General features: G+C 48.4%; 4 protein-coding genes across 4 annotated transcripts; 2 read left to right on the top strand and 2 right to left on the bottom strand.

The window, feature by feature from the left end:
• Positions 1-8,886: 8,886 nt before the first annotated feature.
• Positions 8,887-11,166, bottom strand: PtA15_2A350 (uncharacterized protein; the record flags this gene model as incomplete). The annotated part of the gene is made up of 6 exons (XM_053166363.1): positions 8,887-9,005; positions 9,107-9,344; positions 9,435-10,604; positions 10,691-10,839; positions 10,928-11,092; positions 11,163-11,166. The coding sequence occupies 6 exons, from the start codon at positions 11,164-11,166 to the stop codon at positions 8,887-8,889; spliced, it is 1,845 nt and encodes a 614-aa protein (XP_053017592.1).
• A 5,836-nt stretch (positions 11,167-17,002) lies between these two features.
• Positions 17,003-17,873, bottom strand: PtA15_2A349 (uncharacterized protein; the record flags this gene model as incomplete). The annotated part of the gene is made up of 3 exons (XM_053166361.1): positions 17,003-17,371; positions 17,454-17,624; positions 17,691-17,873. The coding sequence occupies 3 exons, from the start codon at positions 17,871-17,873 to the stop codon at positions 17,003-17,005; spliced, it is 723 nt and encodes a 240-aa protein (XP_053017591.1).
• Positions 17,874-18,085: 212 nt separating this feature from the next.
• PtA15_2A348 (uncharacterized protein) lies at positions 18,086-19,200 on the top strand (the record flags this gene model as incomplete). The annotated part of the gene is made up of 3 exons (XM_053166360.1): positions 18,086-18,518; positions 18,580-18,759; positions 18,827-19,200. The coding sequence occupies 3 exons, from the start codon at positions 18,086-18,088 to the stop codon at positions 19,198-19,200; spliced, it is 987 nt and encodes a 328-aa protein (XP_053017590.1).
• A 300-nt stretch (positions 19,201-19,500) lies between these two features.
• Positions 19,501-21,997, top strand: PtA15_2A347 (uncharacterized protein; the record flags this gene model as incomplete). Its single annotated transcript, XM_053166359.1, has 3 exons — positions 19,501-19,693; positions 19,775-20,976; positions 21,050-21,997. 3 exons carry the CDS (start codon positions 19,501-19,503, stop codon positions 21,995-21,997), a joined length of 2,343 nt encoding a protein of 780 aa, XP_053017589.1.
• Between the last annotated feature and the right edge of the window lie 208 nt (positions 21,998-22,205).

Raw genomic sequence — 22,205 nt, 5'->3', positions numbered from 1 at the left:
GTTAGTGTAACAGGATGGGGAGTCATGGATTTTTGCTCCCCCCAAAGCATAGCAGAAATATTTTCCTGCTACACTATATGGATGGAGAAACTGGGCCAAAACAACATTACAGTTTTTTTCCTATGTTTGCTTGACTTTAGGAAAAAACTGGGTTGTTATTTCTGCCCAGTTTCATCCCTGCAGTTGCATGAGGACAACTTGTGCTTATTTCTATCTTAGTAGTGTTAGTGGGCAAATCAGGCCGCTAACCCTAGCGCTGCCATAGCACAGCTTGAGAAGGCTAACACCACGCTAAGCTAGCATTAATGTTGGTGTAGCTGGCCCAGCATTGGCAGTACCCAGGACTCAATTCTGGAATGCCTCAAGAAAAATTGCATTAAATATGGGTCACACATGTAGTAAAAGTAATGATAAGGTATGTAGTGTTGACCAATGAGCTATTATTCATACCGGTTTTGATTCAAACCAAACACTAGCTAAGTTTAAGAGACACCAAACTGGAGCAGGAGAGAGGGAACACTTTAGGCAGATATTGAAAGGAAAAGTAAAATCACAACATACTAGTCTTTACAATTATTTTCTGGATCTTTTTGAATACAAGTATTATATTTTTCTACTCAACCATAAGCTTTAGGATCTGCATATTTTTTCCAACCCCTTATATCTGTGGAGGATGGGAAGGGGAAGTTCATGGGATCTTTTAGATCAAGAGCCACAAAGTGTTGCTGATCTGGAATAAAACCAATAAATATTGGCGGAGAATCGTTTGGAGGAGAAAAATGTGGCAAGAAGCTAGAAGAACCTTGTGTAGAGAAGTAAAATACAGGAAGGTTGTAGGTGTTGGCAAGAAGTGTGCCAGTGAAGGGCATAGACATCCAGTGATTCTCCTTCACCATACCCACTTCAGGGGTATCTATTCTAGCTAGACATTGATTTACATTGTCAGAATTGTAAAAGTGGCCTATCTTGAGGTAAAATGTCTTCCGTTTTTTGATTTCATGGGCAAGATCTTCTTGTATCTGAGAGAATCCTATGTTTTTATCTCCCAAGCAGTAAGCCGCAGCCCTGAACCCGCAGTGACCATCAGAGTTGACATCTTGGACCCATGCAACATATTCTTGGATGAAATCTTGAAGGTGTTGGACCAATTGGTGGCTTTGGCTTGTGCTGGCATCCGTCCTTAGGCAGATTTTCTTCTTGGGGGGCTGAGTTGTTTCAACATTTTTGCGAGCGGAGATGCTTCTTGGGAGCCGGGCTAGAGTTTCTGATGGGTTTGGGGATTTGCGAAGTTGCATCAAGGCAATTTGTCTTTGAAGGGCAGCTTTGACCTTATCAGCAGCCTTCAGATTATCCTTGTATACATCAAATTGAAAAGTAAATCAACATTAGTCTTGGTTTTTTCTGTAAAATGAAATACTAGTGCTACTCACATGATGTAAGTTGGATTTATCAACATGATTGCGGAGCTTGTTGAGATTCTAAAACTGCCTCTTACATGAAAAACACTGTTGCAGGCGCATGTCAAAAAGGAGCAGTGATTCAGGAGGTTTTGGCTTGTCAACATTTACTTCTGCCTCCTTCCGTTCTAATTTCAATGGTGGGTGGGTTATTATGAGGAGCCAGAGGGACAAATGTCAGCTTTCCATTTGAAATATTTTGTAATTTTTCTTTTTTTTTTTTCTTTTGGATTCAAAATATCGCCAATCCCAACATGGCAGGATAAGACATACTTTGAGGAATCAATGAAGTAGCTGCTTCAACAACTTCAATTCAAGGACAGCACGTACACCAATCAGGCCTGTGGCCATGCATCTTTGGTATTTGTATTAAGATGTCAGCAACCAAAGTCAGTATATTTTGGGGTCAAGTGAGACATACATGGTCATAACATTCACATTGTTGTTTTTCTGACATTTTCTCAGGCACATCGTAGGCTGAAGCATAACCATCTTTTTCCCAATAGAAAGCACTTTGGTTAGCTGATATTTGGATTGCCCAACTTTTCTGCCCAGCATTGAAAGAATTTTTGTTGGATCCAGTGATTCTGATGTTTTGCTTCCGCATCCTGACCCCTTCAGGGGAAACCTTCTGGTCAGAAAGAGCAGAAAGAATGCCAGGGGCCAACTGGGAAATCGAAGGCAAGAAAAGCAAATAAGTGAAACAGGAATGCCACACCGTGTTTTCATTCAAAGTAAAATGAATAACTCCTTGGGTTTGAAAGACAGGAATGCAAATCCCCAACTGGTTTTGGTCTTCTTGTCTCTGATTAGAATTGCTTTCTTCAGAGAATTTCGCGGGACTGATTCAACTTTCTGGATCACTTCAGCTATCTCTTCCTCTGTTGTGTCTTGATGAAGTCCTCTCAGCAAGATGGGATTAGGTGAATCACCAACATCCCTTTGGCCAGTGTTACGACAGATGGCGGAGGGGTTGGAGGATTGATGCATGTGAGATTTGGAGCAAGCAGTTGAGGGTGTCAATAGTGATGAGTATTTTGGGGCCTAAATGGAAAGGGTGCCAAAGGACACTCCGTTATAGGAGTGTGCCAAAGGACACTCCGTTATAGGAGTGTGCCAAAGGACACTCTGTTATAGGAGTGTGCCAAAGGACACTCCGTTATAGGAGTGTGCCAAAGGACACTCCGTTATAGGAGTGTGCCAAAGGACACTCCGTTATAGGAGTGTGCCAAAGGACACTCTGTTATAGGAGTGTGCCAAAGCACACTCTGTTATAGGAGTGTGCCAAAGCACACTCTGTTATAGGAGTGTGCCAAAGCACACTCTGTTATAGGAGTGTGCCAAAGCACACTCTGTTATAGGAGTGTGCCAAAGCACACTCTGTTATAGGAGTGTGCCAAAGCACACTCTGTTATAGGAGTGTGCCAAAGCACACTCTGTTATAGGAGTGTGCCAAAGCACACTCTGTTATAGGAGTGTGCCAAAGCACACTCTGTTATAGGAGTGTGCCAAAGCACACTCTGTTATAGGAGTGTGCCAAAGCACACTCTGTTATAGGAGTGTGCCAAAGCACACTCTGTTATAGGAGTGTGCCAAAGCACACTCTGTTATAGGAGTGTGCCAAAGCACACTCTGTTATAGGAGTGTGCCAAAGCACACTCTGTTATAGGAGTGTGCCAAAGCACACTCTGTTATAGGAGTGTGCCAAAGCACACTCTGTTATAGGAGTGTGCCAAAGCACACTCCGTTATAGGAGTGTGCCAAAGCACACTCCGTTATAGGAGTGTGCCAAAGCACACTCCGTTATAGGAGTGTGCCAAAGCACACTCCATTATAGGAGTGTGCCAAAGCACACTCCATTATAGGAGTGTGCCAAAGCACACTCCATTATAGGAGTGTGCCAAAGCACACTCCATTATAGGAGTGTGCCAAAGCACACTCCATTATAGGAGTGTGCCAAAGCACACTCCATTATAGGAGTGTGCCAAAGCACACTCCATTATAGGAGTGTGCCAAAGCACACTCCGTTATAGGAGTGTGCCAAAGCACACTCCGTTATAGGAGTGTGCCAAAGCACACTCCGTTATAGGAGTGTGCCAAAGCACACTCCGTTATAGGAGTGTGCCAAAGCACACTCCGTTATAGGAGTGTGCCAAAGCACACTCCGTTATAGGAGTGTGCCAAAGCACACTCCATTATAGGAGTGTGCCAAAGCACACTCCATTATAGGAGTGTGCCAAAGCACACTCCATTATAGGAGTGTGCCAAAGCACACTCCATTATAGGAGTGTGCCAAAGCACACTCCGTTCTAGGAGGGTGCCAAAGCACACTCCGTTCTAGGAGGGTGCCAAAGCACACTCCGTTCTAGGAGGGTGCCAAAGCACACTCCGTTCTAGGAGTGTGCCAAAGCACACTCCGTTCTAGGAGTGTGCCAAAGCACACTCCGTTCTAGGAGGGTGCCAAAGCACACTCCGTTCTAGGAGGGTGCCAAAGCACACTCCGTTCTAGGAGGGTGCCAAAGCACACTCTGTTCTAGGAGTGTGCCAAAGCACACTCTGTTCTAGGAGTGTGCCAAAGCACACTCCGTTCTATTCATTGTTTGGTTTGTCAATCAAGATCAATTCCAACTCCTCCCCAGGAATCACCTTCAGGATTTGATCATTAAGAACATTTGAGTCCAAATTCAATGGAGTTAGAATAAAGTAATTTGCATATGTGGCAATATCACTCCTGCCTTTTGAGTTGATCTCATGAAAAACCCATGCCATTGCCCTCCGTTCACATGCTGCGGAAGAAGTAAAGTTTTCTAACTTGAGGTCAGTTAAAAGTATTCAAGCAGAATCAGAACTTTGCAATAATCCTTCCCCTATGCGCAGGAGTTCATTGGCAAATCTTTTATTCTCTTCTGAATCCGGTCCGGACCCAAGCCCTAACCTGACATTTTCTTTCAATGAAAAGTTTTTGATGGTATTCCATAACAATGAACATTAAATATTTTGATTGTATTCCATAACATTGAGCACTTGAGTGTTGTGAATTCAGACCTAGGTAAAACTTCCTCCTTGACCACGGGCAAAGTTTGCCTAAAATTGCCAGCAAATACCACCAATATTTTACCAAATGGCCGTTGGATTCCAGTAAGATCTTGAATTGAGTGATCTACAGCCTCAATTGCTTGTTGGTGAATTGTGATGGCCTTGTCCCAAACAATAACTTTTGCTCCCAGCAACCTCTTGCCAATGCTATCCTTTGACTTACAGTTACCCATACTGACCTCTGTGAATTTGAGAGGGATCTTAAAACTGGAATGTGCAGTATGACCCCAGTTAATAACAATGCTGCAACTCCAGTCGCTGCGACCACAACAGGTTCCAAGCCCTGCATCAAAAAGTAGTTGATGAGAGTATTTAACACAAACGTTTTGCCAGTACCCCCAGGACCGTTGTGGAACTCCTAAAAGATCAGGAAAGAGCTGTGAGGGGAAATAGTCAACTACACTACTCATAATGTAGAAGAGGATACAGGTGCTGGTGAGGCTGCCCTCTTGACTAATGCTGATGGAGAGAGGGTTACACTAAGAAAAAGAAAAGGGCCTGTTTGATGATTCTCTTTGACTTAGATGACTTTAACAATTTTTGAGTTTGAGGTGTATCAATCCTACTGAGGGAGAGAGGAGAAGTCAGATGAGGGAAAAGCAGAAGCCTTTTGGGAGTCACTCTGAGATGGGTAATGAGATATATAATGGGGGATATATTTCTATGGTAATGAAAGTTTATCCAAGTGTGATAAAAAAGGTGCTACAGAGGGGATGTAGTAGAAAGTGCATGATGGGGAATACAACATCTAGAGGGGTGTTTATATATGTGAGAAGTACTACAGGGGGGTGATACATGATGAGCACATAGTAACAATATCTGAAGATGAGAAGTAATGATGAAGGTGCAATGACCAAGGAGTGTACATGAAAGGTAACTATGTAGAAGATGAAATAATGATGAGAATTTGATAATAACTACAAGAGCTATGAAGGAATGTACTGCTGATTCATATGAAGGGAAAAATGTGTAATGAAAATATGTAAAATCTGCATTCCTATGTAGCCATGATACTAATGAATGATGTATGTAATAATGCTAAGGATATGTATGAAGAAAATACCTGCCAAAACTATACATGCCAATAACTGCTGATCCATTTGGAAATCCTAGGTGAAATAAGTGGGTGACTAGGGGTAAAATGGGGTGTAGAATCTGAATATGAAGTAATAATGAAGTATTTATGAAGGGTTTGGGTGATATGAGGGTGATAGTATGAACAGGAACAGGGTTACTACACCATCAAGATAGAACAATTTGCCTTCATCGCTGGCTTCAATCAAACTTGTGACGCTATTATAAAAAACTGTCTGAGCTGGATTTAGAAGTTCAAAATTGATCAGCCAACAATCTACCATGTCAACACTTGTTACAATATCAACACCCCTGGATTGTAGCTGAGACAAAAATTGATGCTGATTTGAATTCACTCTCAGTCCCACGGCCACAAGCAATGATCCCATTGATGTAAGTGTCAGTTCTAAGTGGTACAGAGTAAAGGCCTTAAGTTCCTCTTCAGTTGGATCGTCCACTCTGTAGTTGTTGTTCAGCTTGTATTTTAATTCATTGCTGAGAGCTATAAGATGCCTGTTACAGACAGAATTTGGTCCTGCGGGCGGACTGTGGACTAAAATGATACAAAACATCAACCACGGTTGATATCCAGTCTTGAACAAAGCTGCTTCAATCATAGCATTGTTGTATTGCTTATCATTGAGCAAGAGTCCCATCATATCCGCAGCTTCACAAATGTGTCTCACAAAACCCCATGAACAGTTTGGAGGTGTTCAAAGGAGTGGATATTCTTCTTATGCAATAGTATTATTTGGATATAATCCCTCTCTCCTTGATGAACCAAAGCAAATTAGATCCAACCGATTGTTGCCATTGCTTTCTTTTGTGGTTTCCAATTGTTGATTTTAGGGTCCCACCAGAAATTATTTGGGATTTTGTGATAAAATTAATCCCTAGCATTTTTCATTAACCCTTGGACTTCCTCGCAATTCAGCATGAAAAATTGTGTCATCATTGTCTGTGCCGCTCTTCCTGAATCTATGTGATTACGGGCCTCTTCAGATGACCTGAACACTATGGCTTGAGCATCTTCTTCATGGAGGGAAAGACGTTGAGCTGCAGGATGACAATCAGACAGTTCAAACTGGAATAACCGCCAAGCCGCTGAATTAAACATACATTATTAGTAAGAATTTCCTATATCATGACCTCAACAAAACTCACCCTCCACAGGACCAATATACCGCGCATCCAAGTGAGCAGCTGTTTCATCATTATCTTCAAGGGCCATGTAGGATCTATTGTGGCCTTTACAGATTTATTTATATAAGTATTTCACAGCTTGGATTCCAACTGCAACCTCTACGTTAACGTGACAATCTAACTGCAGAGAAACAAATTTATTATATGGGACAACAGCGGTATTATTGAAAAAATTTGACCCCTTCTTGTGCAACCATCATCACAACGCCTGTAAGTGGGATATGCGCCTTAGACTAAAGTTGTTTCCTGGGCAAAAGGCTTTGGAAAACAAAAGTGGCACCTACTCTTCTGGATGCATGTTTGACCTTCACATGGACTGTGCAGCATGCATCTTGCAACAATTTGATGTAAGTTGGGCTCTTCCTTTTCATCTGGAATTTCGGCAGTAACAACACTATTGATTTTTGCTGGTGTCGTAGGCTTGTCCGCATTGTCGACTGTAACCATGAGGTGCATATGAGGCATGCCTTGCTTTTGGAATTCAATTGTTGAAACATAACATAATACCTTCCCAAGCCTCTGTTTCTTGATCAATAATTTCATGATATTTTTCAGTTTCATTTTAAATACTCAAGCTACAATTGTCGCCTGATTTGATGGTTCTTCACCGGTTTTTAGCATTTTTGCTATCTCTGGCCATCCAGGATTTGCCGTTACCGTAATAAAGTAGTCCAGAGGACCAAACTCTGCAACCAATGCCATCGCATCTTGATACAGCTGGTTCATCGCGCAGGGACCTCCAATAAATGATGACGGCAAGACTATTTTTTGCCCTGTTGGTTCTGAATTTTGGCCTAGAGCTTCAACCAAACCAGCGTACATCTGTATTTTCAATGTATCCTGGTTATGCTTGAACCAATTCAACCTTGAGCTCTTGACACAGGCATACATGTCCACAATCAATTCTTGGAAGAGTGATTTCCCTGCAAGGATTGGTGAAAATTGCCCTTCCCTTGAAAACAGCAAATACAACATCCATTCAAGCAGCGGTGGGTAGTTACAATACGCTACGATAACCGCCGTTATCTGCATAGCGTAATGCTTGCCGTTATTGCGCTCAGGCATTAGCGCTAATAGTAACAACCAGTTGTAACCCCAGGCCTGATTTCTTTGGTGTGTTACTCGCGTTACTAGTAGCGTAACGTGTTAACCACCGGTTAACGAGATAAAGAGGGGCAAATGGCCCCCTCTGGATCATATTCAGTCCGATATCTGCCCCTCTGTGCGGGCGTATATTGTAACGGATGTCAAATTTCAAGCATCCTGGGTGTGTGATATTGTAACGCACTTCCATTACAGTTAACGGTAACGGTAACAAGAGAAAACCTGTTACAATCTGATATATGTTGCAATTTCCTGCCCATTTGATTTAAGACAATTTGACATGGCGCTTTCGGAACCCCTTCCCCCAGGACCCTGGAAACCCCCTATAAATGGGCGGCATGTAAATTCCTGAATTTTGCCTAAATTCATACATTAGGGGGTTTCAAACATGGTGCAGGTCCCAGTTCAGGAAAACGAAGTTCCTGCACAAAGAATTTTTAAATTATTTCTGCATGTTTTTTGGGTAAAATTGGGTCCATGTATGCAGGGTGTCTTGCAGTTGCACCAATTTCCTGAATTTGGGGTTCCTGAAACAGGACCTGCACCATGTTTGAAACCCCCTATTGGGGGGCACTGGGGAATGGTTTTTTTTGGCTTATTCATACATTTTCATGCGTACACTTGAGCTTAAATCCAACCGGGGGTCCCGAAAACCCCAATTTTAAGTGGGGATTTGCGGGTTTTAGCCAACTTACCTGAATTTAATTGGAAATTCATACATTTATTTGGTGCTTCATGCGTACCCTTCCAATTCATACCATTTTCATGTGTACCATTTTACAAAAAAATGCAAAAATTCATACATTTTCATGCCACTCATTCATCGGGGGTTTCCAGGGTCCTCTTCCCCCTTGATAATAATTCCTACTTCTTGGACTGTGGGAGCATTGTACCGCCTGGGATCGTTATTTGCATTCTCAACAGTTTTCAATATCATTGGGAGACAAGTTGTTCAATAAGCCGAGGTATGGATCTTTACGCTTCTCCCGCTGGGATCGGTGTCACAACCCCAATCGGTCCTCGGGATCCAGCGGACCGAAGTCTTGGCAGCGGATTCAGATGGGAAGTGTTCTGATTATAAAAAGCAAAGATTAGAACGTAGAATGGCAATCAGTAGGATGCCAAAGTCGCGATACTATTTCAAAAATAAGAAAAAGGAGACTGAAGCTTACTTTCGAAAATTTGACGGATGAAGTAAGCTTCTTTGGTGGTGGGGGTATCGAGGGACCACCTTTCATGGGCCGACGACAGCTGCTCATCGGTAATCAATTGGTCGGCATGTTCTTTGAGTCCATCGATCCAAGAGTATCCTACTCCATCCGAAAACTGTTCCTTTTGTCTCCAGAGAATCGAGTCTGGCAGGTACGGTTTCCCGTCGGGTGAGCAGTCAAATGCCTTACGTAGAATGTACTAAACAACCCCCGCCCCCCCCCCCCAAAAAAAACTTAGCAAACATCGAATACATACCCGTCGGAGATTCTTGCAGGAGGAGTGACTTACCTTTTCCATGATTGGTTTGCCATCTTTATCTGTAGTTTGCTGAGCGCCTTTGCCGAACATTTTATCTTCTGGTCTGATGTTCAAACACAGAGAAAGGAATTCCTTGTCCAAGAACGGGACACGAGCCTCCAAGCCCCAGGCCATAGTAGACTTATTGGCACGTAGACAGTCGGAAGTGTGTAAGTTTTTGACCCGCTTGATGGTTTCTTGGTAGAAGCTGAGTTGATCAGGTGCTTGACTGAAATACAGGTATCCGCCAAAGATTTCGTCGGATCCTTCGCCGGACAAGACCATCTTGACACCGGTAGCCTTGATCTTTCGGGAGAGGAGATACATCGGTGTGGATGCTCGGACGGTGGTGACGTCGTACGTTTCCAAGTGATAGATGACATCGGGGATAGCATCTAGACCCTCCTGGACGGTAAAAGTGAACTCGTGATGGAGGGTGTGTAGGAAGTCGGCGGCCTGGCGAGCGGCGATCAGATCGGGTGCGTCTTTCAAACCGATCGAGAAGGAGTGCAATCGGGGCCAGGATGCAAGGCTAGACTCAGAATCGACGGTCAGTTCGTCCTCGACACCCGGCAAGCTACTAGCGAGTGATCCGTCCGAGTTGAGCCCATAAGATATCGCTTGGTTGTCGAGTGCGAGAGGCTGAGAGCCCTTGCCAATTTGGACGGCATAGGCATCGTTGATCCGTTGGATCTCTCGCGTTGCGATCGCTGCGATGAGACTGCTGTCCAGCCCTCCACTCAGCAGGACACCGAAAGGTACCTCGCTCATCAGTCGTTTGCGAACTGCACCTTCGAGAGTGGTTCGGATGAGAGTGAGATCGACGGGCTGGGTTAGGCTGAGAAGACCCGCGTCGACGTCAGCATGAAGCCAGTCGGGATTGTAATAGCGAGTAAAACGGCTGGCTGCGGGGAGGCTGGAGTCGTAGAAGTGTCCGGGTGGGAATGCGTGGACGGAATCGCAATCTTCATGGATTGATTTCAGTTCCGAGGCTATATACATGGTCTCTGGATGACTGCTCGATGTGCCATAGTATAGAGTCGTGATTCCGATTGGATCCCGAGCAACAATCAGACGGGGCGGTGTCTGAGTAGTGTCGAGAAGAATAAATGAGAACATGCCGTCCAACATGTTACAGAGGTCGGTCCCATACTCTCTGTACTTTTTGGAGCAAATACAACAAAATACCAAAGTTAGATGGGGAGGGATTGAGGAAAATCATGATGGGCTGTTAGGGAAAGACAAACCAAATGGAGAATGATCTCACAGTCTGATTTGGGCTTCGTTTTCAATGGACTGTTCAACTTCTTGGCCAATGCTTTGTGGTTATATATTTCTCCATTTACGCATAGGGCAATCTTGCGGTCCTCAGTAAGTAAAGGCTGTTCACCAGTATCTGAAAGCAGTCAAGAGACGATGTCAATAACGGAGGCTCTGACAGATTTGGGAAGCCCGTGAGGAGTGAGAAGAAAAAAAAGGCTTACCCAGGCCAACAATTGCCAGCCTCTCGTGGACTAAGATAGAGTTCCCTTCCATGAAGCATCCCGACCAATCGGGACCACGATGTCTCAACTTCTTGGATAGAGACAATGCTTTGTATCGGACCTCGTTAGGCTGGCCCGAAAAGTTGTAGATACCAAAAATTCCGCCTGTGTCCAAAGTGCTCTACTTTTAGCTTCTATTTTCTCATCGAAGAGAATGGCTTGATAGTTTACTCACACATGACTGTTTTCCTTTTCTTTGTTGTTTAGGTTTTCGGAGAGGTTGAGTGTGAATCTGCTGCCACCGCGACCAGAGCGTGGAGAAAGTTTCGGCTCAGCGAGGCGGGTGCTGCGGCGTGCACCCGGGAGCGGGGACTTCATGCAGCGCACATCAGGCCACTGCGCGCGGCGCTGCACTTTTGCTGGCTTGCGGGAAAGACGCGGCCACGCTACATTCAGCGGTAGCGATAGAGCGCTGCGCAATGGTTCCACTAAATCAGCACACGCTAGCGCAAGAGCATCTGCTGTGTTGAGAGTGCGCGCTTTGGAGCATAGCGCGGCTCTCACTTTGCCGCTGAACCAAATCCTGAGATTCACATGAAGGATAAATTGAAGCAAATTTGTGCACTGACTGAAAAAGTTAATTGATAACAAAAAAAAAATGTTGGCATCTGTGCAACACAACAACAATGGGGGTTCACATTAGCCTGATTTCAACTGCTTTTCACGGATGGTTTGAAATCTCATGCACGCTTCCTGCATAAGCTTGAAAAAAATACTGCATAAGCATTCCCTTGAGAACTCTATTTATTTTCCAGACTATCCTTGCATTATTGACCTGCATGAGCAGCCATCAAATTTTTAGCAAGGTTTGTAGACTGATTTCCAAATCAGGCTAACATGAACCCCCCTATTGTCACATTTAAGCAGGCTTATACCCGTGAATTGGAACAGACAGACAGAAAACAGAAAAATGAAAGAGAAGCTGAATCTGTGAGGACTGGTGCTGGTCATGCAGGCTCATCTCACACACTCGGATTGCAGTGAAATTCATTCCCCCAAAGCCTGTCTCTTCCTTCCAACCAAAATCAACCTCAACCAGCCCCACAGCCCAGGCAGTACTTGATCTGCTTTCAGGTACAACTAGTCTTGTTCTATTAATGTTTAGCTCTTAGGAATTTGTAGTTTCATCTCTAACAAGCAATAAATTATTTCAGTTGTACAAATTCTTTTAAGAATCACTCCTGGCTGAAATCATCCTCAACAAACTTCCCGATGACTACAAGCACTTCAAGGCAAGTCTCTTCAAACAGGGACCAATCACCATTGAACTGACCAAAAGTTTAAACAGAACTCAAGAAAAAACATACGGTTCTTTATCAGCCTCTCATCAAACCTCTTTGGTAAGTGCACCAAGGAGCAAGCAAGAATCCACGCTTGCGGCCGCGTCACCTCCTTTCTGTGCTCCTGGAACTCACAACCGGGAGACACAACACTCAGCTTCAAAGTGTCAAGCCCTCAGAAAGAAAAATAAGCATACTGCCAAAGCAGCAACCACCAAGTCAGTAGCACCTGCTGGCGGCAATCACGATGATACTTCATTCATCAGCACGACTAGTAGTGGACTACTGTTTATTTGTAGGGCACTCTTGGCGGTCAAGTTGGATGGTTTTTGCTTCCTCAATAGTGGCACAAGTCACCATATGTTTAGCGACAGATCTTGTTTCACGGATTATCGTCAACGTTCAACTCAAATTGCTCTTGCTGATGGCAATCACCTCGAGTCCATTGGTGAAGGCTATGCGTGTCTTGTGGCTAACGATGGAACAGAACTCAGGCTCAAGGCTTTGCACGTTCCTGGTCTGGCTGGCACCTTAATCAGCTTTGGATGACTCTTTGGGCCTAACTGTGGCGTTTCTCACACTGGTTCAAACACCTTTAATCTAGTCCGGAACAAGTCGGTCATAGGCGGCATTTGCTACATCAAAATTGCTTCCGGTTCTCAAGGTCAGTCATCCACCGCTATTGCCAACAAAGCTTCTTCAACTGACATTGATACACTTCACAGATCAGCAGGACACCCCAACATCAAGGCTCTAAAAAATATGCTCCCTGGGATGACCACCTCCAGAATCAATTGTGAAGCTTGTTCCCTTTCAAAGCCACACAGATTCCCTTTTCCTGGCTCTCTCCCCAAGTCAACTCTCCCACTTGAGTACGACTATATGGACCTCAGAGTAAGAATTAACCCCCGCTTGTTTGGCAGAAAGGAATATTACTTCAAGATCACAGACTGCTTTACCAAATATTGTCACGTGTATCTCCTTTTAAAAAAATCTGAAACTTTTTCTTACCTTATGCAATACTATAATGAAGTAACAAACCACCACTCATCCAACATCAAAACTTTTGTCTTTGATGGTGGCAGTGAATTCAGCTTGACTGAGTTCCTCAACTTCCTCAAGAGCAAGGGAATCACAGTCCAAGTAGCAGCTCCTTACACTCCGTTGTTGAGAGAGGCAATTGGTCAACATCCAAAAAAGCTTGCTGCATGCTGAAAGAAGCAAAACTTCCGTCCAAGTACTGGGACAAAGCAGTATCCACAGCCGTCCTCCTCAAGAATATCACTCCAATGCGTAACCCAAGTGGAATACCCCTCACAACAGGTGGTTTGGGTCCCCATTCAACGTTTCCTGACTCAAAACTTTTGGCTGTCAGGCGTATGTCAACATTCCAAAGCAGCTTTGCAACAGAAAGTTTGGTGACACTGCCAGAAAGGGACTTTTGGTTGGCTATCAGCTGGGAACGCATAACTGGTGTGTTCTCCTTCCAGGAGGGAAAGTGGAGCGCTGTCACAACACCACCTTTGTTGTGACAGACTTCCCAGGAGTCTCCACCTTCTCTCCAGGCCAGCTGATCCCTCATTCCACTTTGACCCTCTGACTCTGGCTCAGTTTGACAAAATCAACAAAACGTCACCCCCATCACTGAAACCATTGTCAGACTCTCTGTTAGACGTTCTTGATTGGAGATCGGCTGAAGATGAACCCAATCTTGACTCAGCCATCATTGACACCGAGTCATTCTTCCACAACTCAGCAGTACCTCCACCCGTTCTCCCCTCCCCTGTTGATCCCAGACCAGCGCCTCCAACTCCCGCTCCAGATCCGGCACCGACTCAGCCACTCTGTCCCAAACCCGGCTATGATATCATTCTCACATCAGATATAGCACCAAAGAACATCAGTTCAGATATCAACACCTGAAATATTTTGCACACCAGGCAACGCACCAATCTTGTCATGGCACTCTTGGCATTGGACATCCCATGCACACATTGGGAAGCAATGCGTTGTCATGGACTTGAGCTGTAGAATATGAACTTGCAGCTATGAAAGACTTGAAAGTCTGGACAATCAAGGTTATTCTGGGCGACAAGTCTCTGCTAGGAACGGTTTGGGTCTTCTGTAAAAAGAAGAACTCCAAGGGAATCATTTTCAAGTTCAAAGCAAGGCTCTGCGCACAAGGGTCTCAACAAAAATTGTGTTATGGGTTCACATATGCTCCCACTGGACGGTCCACTAGCCTCAGAGCGGCCCTAATTGTTGGGCTCTCTTGTGGCTACAGCATTTACCAAATGGACGCCAAAAACACTTTCCTCAATGGACAGCTCAAAGAGTCTGTCTACCTCTGACCGCCTCCCGGACTCAATGTTCCAAAAGGGTACTGCCTTAAGCTTCACAAAGCTATTTACGGCCTAAAACAGGTGCCCAGGGTTTGGTACGCGGAGATGAACACATTCTTTGATTCTACAATTTCTCCCCTTCTCCAGCAGACCTGTGTCTGTTCACCTCCAACATCCCAAATTGGGAGTGCTTTGTCCACGTTTACGTTGATGATATGATAATCATCAGTCACAATGTGTTCCATTTCAAAAAACTCATATTGGCAAAGTTCCCCATGGAGGATCTTGGAGAAGCCCAATGTATCTTGGGAATCAAGCTCACTCGATCTTCAAAATCCAAAATTCTCCTCAACTGTCTTACACTCAATCCATCCTTGACAACTACAACATGGCAGACTGTAGGACAACCTCCACTCCAATGCTACCCAACTGGTGATTAGTAAAAAGCTTGGATGAAGATCACTCGGTGTTTCTTCAACTTAAAGTCAATTATCGTGAGGCTCTGGGGCTACTCAACTATCTTTTGGTCTCAACAAGACCAGACATTTCATTCACGGTGTCTCAATTATCTCAACATCTTGAAAAGCCGGGCGTCACTCACTGGAAGGCTGTTCAACATCTTCTCCGCTATCTTGCGGGTACCAAGAACCATGGTATACTTCTTGATGGCTTTGGCAACTTAAATGACATCTCTGTTTACACTGATGCAGACTTTGCCAATTGCACTGACAATTGTTGATCCTAGTCTGGTTACATGACCCTTTTTGGCGGCAACCTTCTCTCATGGTGTTCTAAAAAAGAGCAAACGGTCTCCACCTCAACAACCAAAGCTGAATACAGGGCATTATTCAAAGGCATGCAATAATCAGTCTGGCTCAAATACCTCTTCTCAAGTATTTTGGTCAACTACACCAACAAATATGAAGTTGACATAGACAATCAAAGTGCTATAGCTGTAGCCACCAACCCTATTTTTCAACAACGCTCAAAGCACATTGACATCACTTATCATTGGCTTTGAGAAGTTCACAACACGGGCCTCATTCACATCAACTACGTCTCAGCACATCATCAAAAAGCAGACATGTGCACAAAGGCACTTGGAAGATTGAAGCACCAGCAAATCATTTCCAACCTCAAAATACAGCGGCAATGAGAGAGGGGGGTATTGAGGCATAGGCCGGGCATCTCATGTGCCGTGCTGCGGACTTGGACCGGCGGCGGCAGGGTTTGAACCTATTTGATGAGGCTGTAAACCCTAATTGTAGATGTAGTATTTCAACCGCTTTTGTTCCCAGTTGTTTTACTTCATCTCATTATTGTTTCCACACTCAATCAACTCATTCAAACTCCATCTCACCCGGTTCTAGGTATGCTCCTCATTCTTGTGATGGTTTTCATGTTCTCACATCATCTTTCTTCATGTCTCAGGTGTGCCTCCACCACTCCCGTGTTTGCTGTGTGTTTGTCCTGCTCATCACAGCCTCTGTGCTGCTTCAGGTCTCTCCTCCTTCGCCCATTAGACCTCAGCAAGTGCCTGGGCTCACCTGTGAACAGTGCCTCAATGGGCATCATAGCTATGACTTGTCTGAATTCTTCTCCAAACTATTGCAGCAGAGGTACCTTGCTGGTATGCGACCAGGTCCTAGCAACGCTCTCCGAAGGAGAGGCACAGTTGCAGCTTGCCATCATGGGCATCTGCTGGATTTTTTGGGGGGGAAATGTGGCCATAAGCAGTCTGCTCAGTCGCTTTTTTTGCAAGGGCGCTTGCAGGTGTGGGAAAATAGACTTTGCTGACCCTCCGGATTCTGCTCTTGTCGAAACAGGGAAAATCCCACGGCGCACCTCCTTGGAGGATGTGTTATGCAAGTTAGCGCTGGCGCGTTGGGCTTGGGCCAGCTTATCTTTTGTCACTGCCTCATTGCGGGCCCAACAGGTTGGGGGGACTTTCAAGGACAGACAAACCAGACCTTTCCGAATAAATGAGTGCGTCTTCCGGTCAGCCAGGGTATACAAAGTCGTCACTTAGCTGGGCCAGGAGGAGAAGAGTCAACCTCATTGACCTCATTGATGGGGGGTAGTCTCTCCTGGTTGGTGTACACAGCCTCGTTGACCAGGAAGGATTCCTCGTGTTCAACAATCTCAATATGGCCGGGCCAGTTCCTTCATCTTAGGGCTGCTCTTTTTTGTACTTTGTCTCGTCTTGATGGCTACACATATCACTTTTCTTCTGGATGGATTTCTGGTTATAAAGAAAAGGAAGAAAAAAAAGTGGGTCGAGGTTGAGGGATTGCCAGTGTTGAGGACTCCGCATAAAGCAGGAGACGGACACAAAAGGCGAACAAGGATTTGAAAGATGATTGGGTAGGAGAGAGAGGGTAATGGGAGAAGGATCAACGACGAGGATGGGTGGAGCGTCTAGAAGTCTGGGAGCCTTTTTTACCACGGACATGGAAGTCATGCAAGATATTAGGATCGATAGAGCCGTCGGGATTAGGGGTAGCGAGGCGAGGGAAGACGGTGACGCGGGTGGTGTCGAGGGAGGGGACCATAGTGCGGACGGCGGCGTGGCTGGTGCGTTCGCAGGCGTCCTGCCAGCGGGGGATCCGCCAGGCCTGGTCGGGCGGCACCGGGCGGCTGAAGGCCTTCGTCAGACGCACCCGTTCCTGCATCGCCGCGATCACCAGGTCCCGGATCCGCAGTCCCATCCCGCCCAGCCGCTGTTCACTCATCTGCAGCACGTAGCGGTCCAGCCCGCCCATCTGTGGTCTCCAAACCATCCATCGTCAGCTCTCTCCCCCCCCCAAGCGAAGTATTGGTCTCTAAGGAAATGCGCGGCTTTACCCGGTCGATCGTCTTCAGCGCCGCCGAGGTCACCCGCAACTGTAACGACTGTCCCAAGACCTCCGACCACAGCTTCGTTTTCTGGACGTTAGGTTTCCAGGTGCGTTTAGTGCGGTGTTTCGATTTGGACACATTATCGCCTGCGCGGACTTTCAGACCGTCGTAGAGACCCTAGATGTATGTTAAAGATTATGATGAGTGAGAGACGAGTAGAGAGAGGGGCAGGGATGGACAGACGTAGTCTCCTCGCTTGGTATGTTGACGGGTGATTTTGAGCGGCGGGACGTAGGTGACGCCGTAGAGCTTGGGCTGGCCATGCTGGGGGTCGTTCGACAGCGCCGCCGGTGTCGATCCGGCGGCGTTGCTGGTGACCGATCGCTTGATGAGTGCTGATGGCGAGTGATGCTGGCTGGATGGCATCCATCGACTGAGTGGGTTCGACAGCCTCATCCTCTCGATCGACACTTGCTGGGTTTTCGTGAGCAGTGGCTTCTGCCTCCTCTTGTGGCGGGGGTGCGCTGTTGGCCCCGGATCCCGCGCCTGTGCGGATCGGATCATCCACCGGACTGAGCCTAATGTAAGTTGAAACAAACGCAGGACACTGCGTCTCCCAACCCAACAACTCGGTCCTGATGGAACCATCCTCATCATCATCCACGGCCAACCAACCAGGAGAGCCCCGCTCGCTGCGAAACAACCGGTTCCTAGCCAAGGCGAAGATCAGAAACAACCAGATCACGTTCCGAGACGATGGGGATCCGACTCCCAGCAGCAGCACGAGCACGCGGGACAGCAGCCGAAAACGGACGCGAGATGGGGGCTCACTCGCGGATGACGGGGCGCGGTCGGCGGCGCCATCGAAGGCAGACCCTGCAAGCCTCAAGCCGCTGCCGAAACGGGTCCGGACATTCGTCGACTACGACCTCAGCACGATGACGAACTCCAAGGGCGGCTTCCTGCTGGACAACGAGCAGGACGACCCCCGTCTGATCAAGCAACGCCAGCAGATCGAGGAGCTCAAGAAGCAGCGGCTCAAGCAGGCCGAACGTCTCAGCCAAGCACCCAGTCAGTCCATCCGCCTCCTGTGGCTTGCCTCTGGATACTCATTTTTTTTTTCTATCTGCAGATCTGTCGTTGGATAAGAGCCAGAATCCCAAGTGCACGGTGTGTGGCTCGGTGGAGCTGGATATCCAGTTGTTCCAGGTCTTCAAGGTGCCGGTCTGTCGCAAGTGCAAGAACGAGCATCCGGAGCGGTTCAGTCTGCTGACGAAGACGGAGTGCAAACAAGACTATCTCTTGACGGATCGTGAGTCATGAGAGCACAGAAGCAGCACCCGAGAGAGAGAGAGGCTGATTGATGAATGCGTATGCAGCCGAGCTGAAGGACAGCGAGCTACTGCCGCACCTGCTGAAGCCGAACCCGCACCAGTCGACGTACTCGAACATGATGCTTTTCCTCCGGGAGCAGGTGGAGGCCTATGCGTTCTCGGAGCGCAAGTGGGGTTCGGCCGAGGCCCTGGATGAGGAGTTCGAGCGCAGAGAGACGGCCAAGAAGGAGCTCAAGAACCGCAAGTTCGAGGCCCAGCTCCGGGAGCTCCGCAAGAAGACCCGCTCGAATGTCTGGCATCGCAGGCAGGAAGCTGTCCATGTCCATTCCTTCGAGGCGGTCGAGCAGCCGTCCCCCTCGGGCACGCTCATCCAGAAGTGTTCTGGGTGCGGATTGCAAAACGAAGTCGAGATCTTTTGAGCAGTCCTTCTTCTGCATACAGCATCTCTTTAATCATGGACAGTTTGATCTAAATAGTTTGATGTCTGAAGAAAACATGATTGTAATAGCCACCCAGCACCCTATTTTCGTGGTTCTTCTTGTATGTATTAAGCTATTTGTGTAGGCAAACGAGGCTTGTGTGTATTTTTAGGCTCTTGCCCTGCTCAGCTTGTCCCCGGCGAGACTGACAGCTGACAGCGCAGGGCATCCACTCCGCCCCCACCCCCACCCCACACACAAAACATCTCAAGAACCACTCCAACCACCAACGAACGAACGATGAACAACCAGAACCCAGCAGTCTTCCTCAAGCAACCCGTCCTCCACATCCACGACCTCTCCCCTCAAGTCTCCGATCAGGACATCATCGCCGTCCTCCACGAATGCTTGAGGGCTCGGCTGAGGATCAACAGGACTGAGGACCACGCAGCCCCACTGACGGGCACAGTCGAATTCGAGAAACTCGAAAACGGTATGTATGCTGTCCAAAAAAAAAAAAAAACCAACAGCCTCTTTCTGAAACTGATCAACACATCTCGACTCCAAATCGCAGCCGAAAAAGCTTATGCCACCCTGCACAACTGCTACCTCTCGCAGTACGACGCCTACCTCCGACTGTCGCATGCTGCAGATCCATCGGCAGACCCCAAGCCATCCGCCCGGGTTCGCCTGATCAAGTTCCTGCCGCCCGACGTGAGCCCGGGCCGACTGTTCAGCATCTTCCGCCCGTTCGGGCCGATCTACCGGGTCGCACTGAACTACCACCACACCCCGGACGGCGTGCCCTTCTTCTCCGGGACGGCGGTGATCGAATTCTACACAGAGTCCCAGGCCTCGCTGGCCCAGAGCGAGATGCACTGCAGCGAGCTCGATCGACACACCATCGCCGTTGAGGAGTACGACGACCGCAGAGACAGGAGCGGCCGCGGGATGGCGATCATCAACAACTCATCATCGCCCCAGTCCAAGTGGGCCCAGGCGGCCCCCTTCGTGCCCGTCACCCCCTCCGGGCCATTGGACTTCACCGGCCGCCGAGCCAGCGAACAGTCCTCCTTCTCAGACGCCCAGCCCCCCGTCTCACGATGGGCCAACGCCCAAACCCACCAACAGCCCTACCTGCTCAACCCGAACTCCAGCTCCACATCCCCCGCCACCTCCAAATGGGCCTCCCCGCAGACCCCTCAACAGGCCTCCGGCCCAACCAGCCCAGACCCGTCCGGCAACCCGCCCACCACCGTCCAGAAGCAGGTCGACCCATGCAACCTGTTCATCAAGGGCCTCAGCCCGGAAATCGAGTCCGGCGACCTGTTCCATGCCTTCAAGCAGTTCGGCACCATCGTCTCCGCCCGGGTGATGAAGAACGAGGCCACGGGGGTCAGCAAGCAGTTCGGCTTCGTCAGCTTCACCACCGAGGAGGCCACCTCGCATGCGCTCAAAGCCATGGACGGCGTCGCCCTCGGCCAATCTGCCAACCGCATCGTCGTCCGGCTCCACGAACTCAAGAAGGTCAAGGACGGAAGACCGGCTAAGCTCGTCCCCACCCTATCCCCCCCGCCCACCGATTATCCCGAACAGCTTCATCATCATCATCACCATCAGCAGCAGCCCCACGAACAGATCTCCCTCCTCGCCAAACTGCAGGCCGCCGAGTCATCCCCGGCCATCAATCAACCCCCCACGGCAGATGAGAAGACCGCACCAGATCATCCAACACCCGTCCCGGCTGGACAAGCCACTGTCGAGCAGCCACAAGCGGTAAGAAACCTAGCCCACTCCGGTCCATTTTCTTTTATTCTACTATGCGTGCTAACAATTTTCATCATTTTAGCCACCTGGCGCGCCAGAGAAGGAGAATGCGCTGAGTGTCGAAACGGCCGTTCCGAGGGTCCAAGAGGCGCCAATGAACCCGACGGCGAGCGGCTCCCGCCTTGCGACGAGTGGGCCGGGCTCTCCGGGGGCGATATCCGGCTGTGTGTCGCCGACGACGTCGAGTGTGGTGTCGTCGGGGGCGGCTGGGACGGAGCGGGAGCGGATGACGGCGGCGGTTGGGCGGCTGCAGCCGGCGGCGAGGAGTGCGGGGGAGCTGGAGGAGCTGGTCGCGCTGCTGATGGCCCTGCCCACTCGGGAGCGCAAGCTGTGTCTGTTCAACCCCCAGGTGCTCGCCTCCAAGGTCGCCGAGGCCTTGGAGATCATCCAGACCCCCGACGAGCTCGGCCCGCCCATTCCCCTCCAACCCGCCGCCCCAACCCGCGCCCGAGTCGTCGCCGACGCCGCAACTCCCTCGCCCGTTCGCGCCGCCCAGCTCGGGCCCGCGTCCATCAAGCCCGGCAGCTCCGTCCCCGACCTCTCCGGCCCCGCTTCTCCCTCCGCCCCTCCTCCTGCTACCCCAGCACAAGAGGAGCCGGAATACACCACGCTGGCCCAACTGAGCGCCTTGTCCGCGAAGGAGATCATCGACATCCTGCTCTGCGAGCCCTCGCGCGTGGCGCGGCCCCTCCTGGGCGACCAGGGGACGCCCGCATGGTGCCAGAAACGCGCCGAGACCGAGGCCTGGCTCGCCAAGATCTTCGCGCTCGCCTCCGTCCACCAGCAGAAACAGAAGATCGGCGAGAAGCTGTTCAAGATCCTCAAGACCTTCGCCGTCAGAAACGCCCCCAAGCTCGCCGTCGACCTCCTCGACTCCCAGGACCTGAACGCCCTCGCCTTGCTCATGGTCCTCTTCCCCCACATCCTCAAACACAAAGTCCTCGGCGCCGCCCCCGCGGCCAAGCCTTGAAACCCATCCTCACTCTTTTTACCCGCCCAGAGAGACAGAGCTAAGCTTTGCTGCCGATCCCGCTTCCCCTCCTCAACACAAAATAAAAGCTTCCATGATCAAAAGAGAATCTACAACCGACCCTCCGACCTGGCTCTTCCTAATCCTTGGTTCATTTACCTCCTTCCTCTCCCTCTATCGCCTCACACATATCATGCTTCCGTTCCAT

This window comes from Puccinia triticina, chromosome 2A (genome assembly GCF_026914185.1).
Source record: "Puccinia triticina chromosome 2A, complete sequence".
Lineage (NCBI taxonomy): Eukaryota > Fungi > Basidiomycota > Pucciniomycetes > Pucciniales > Pucciniaceae > Puccinia > Puccinia triticina.
This window is presented reverse-complemented; position numbering and strand designations above follow the sequence as displayed.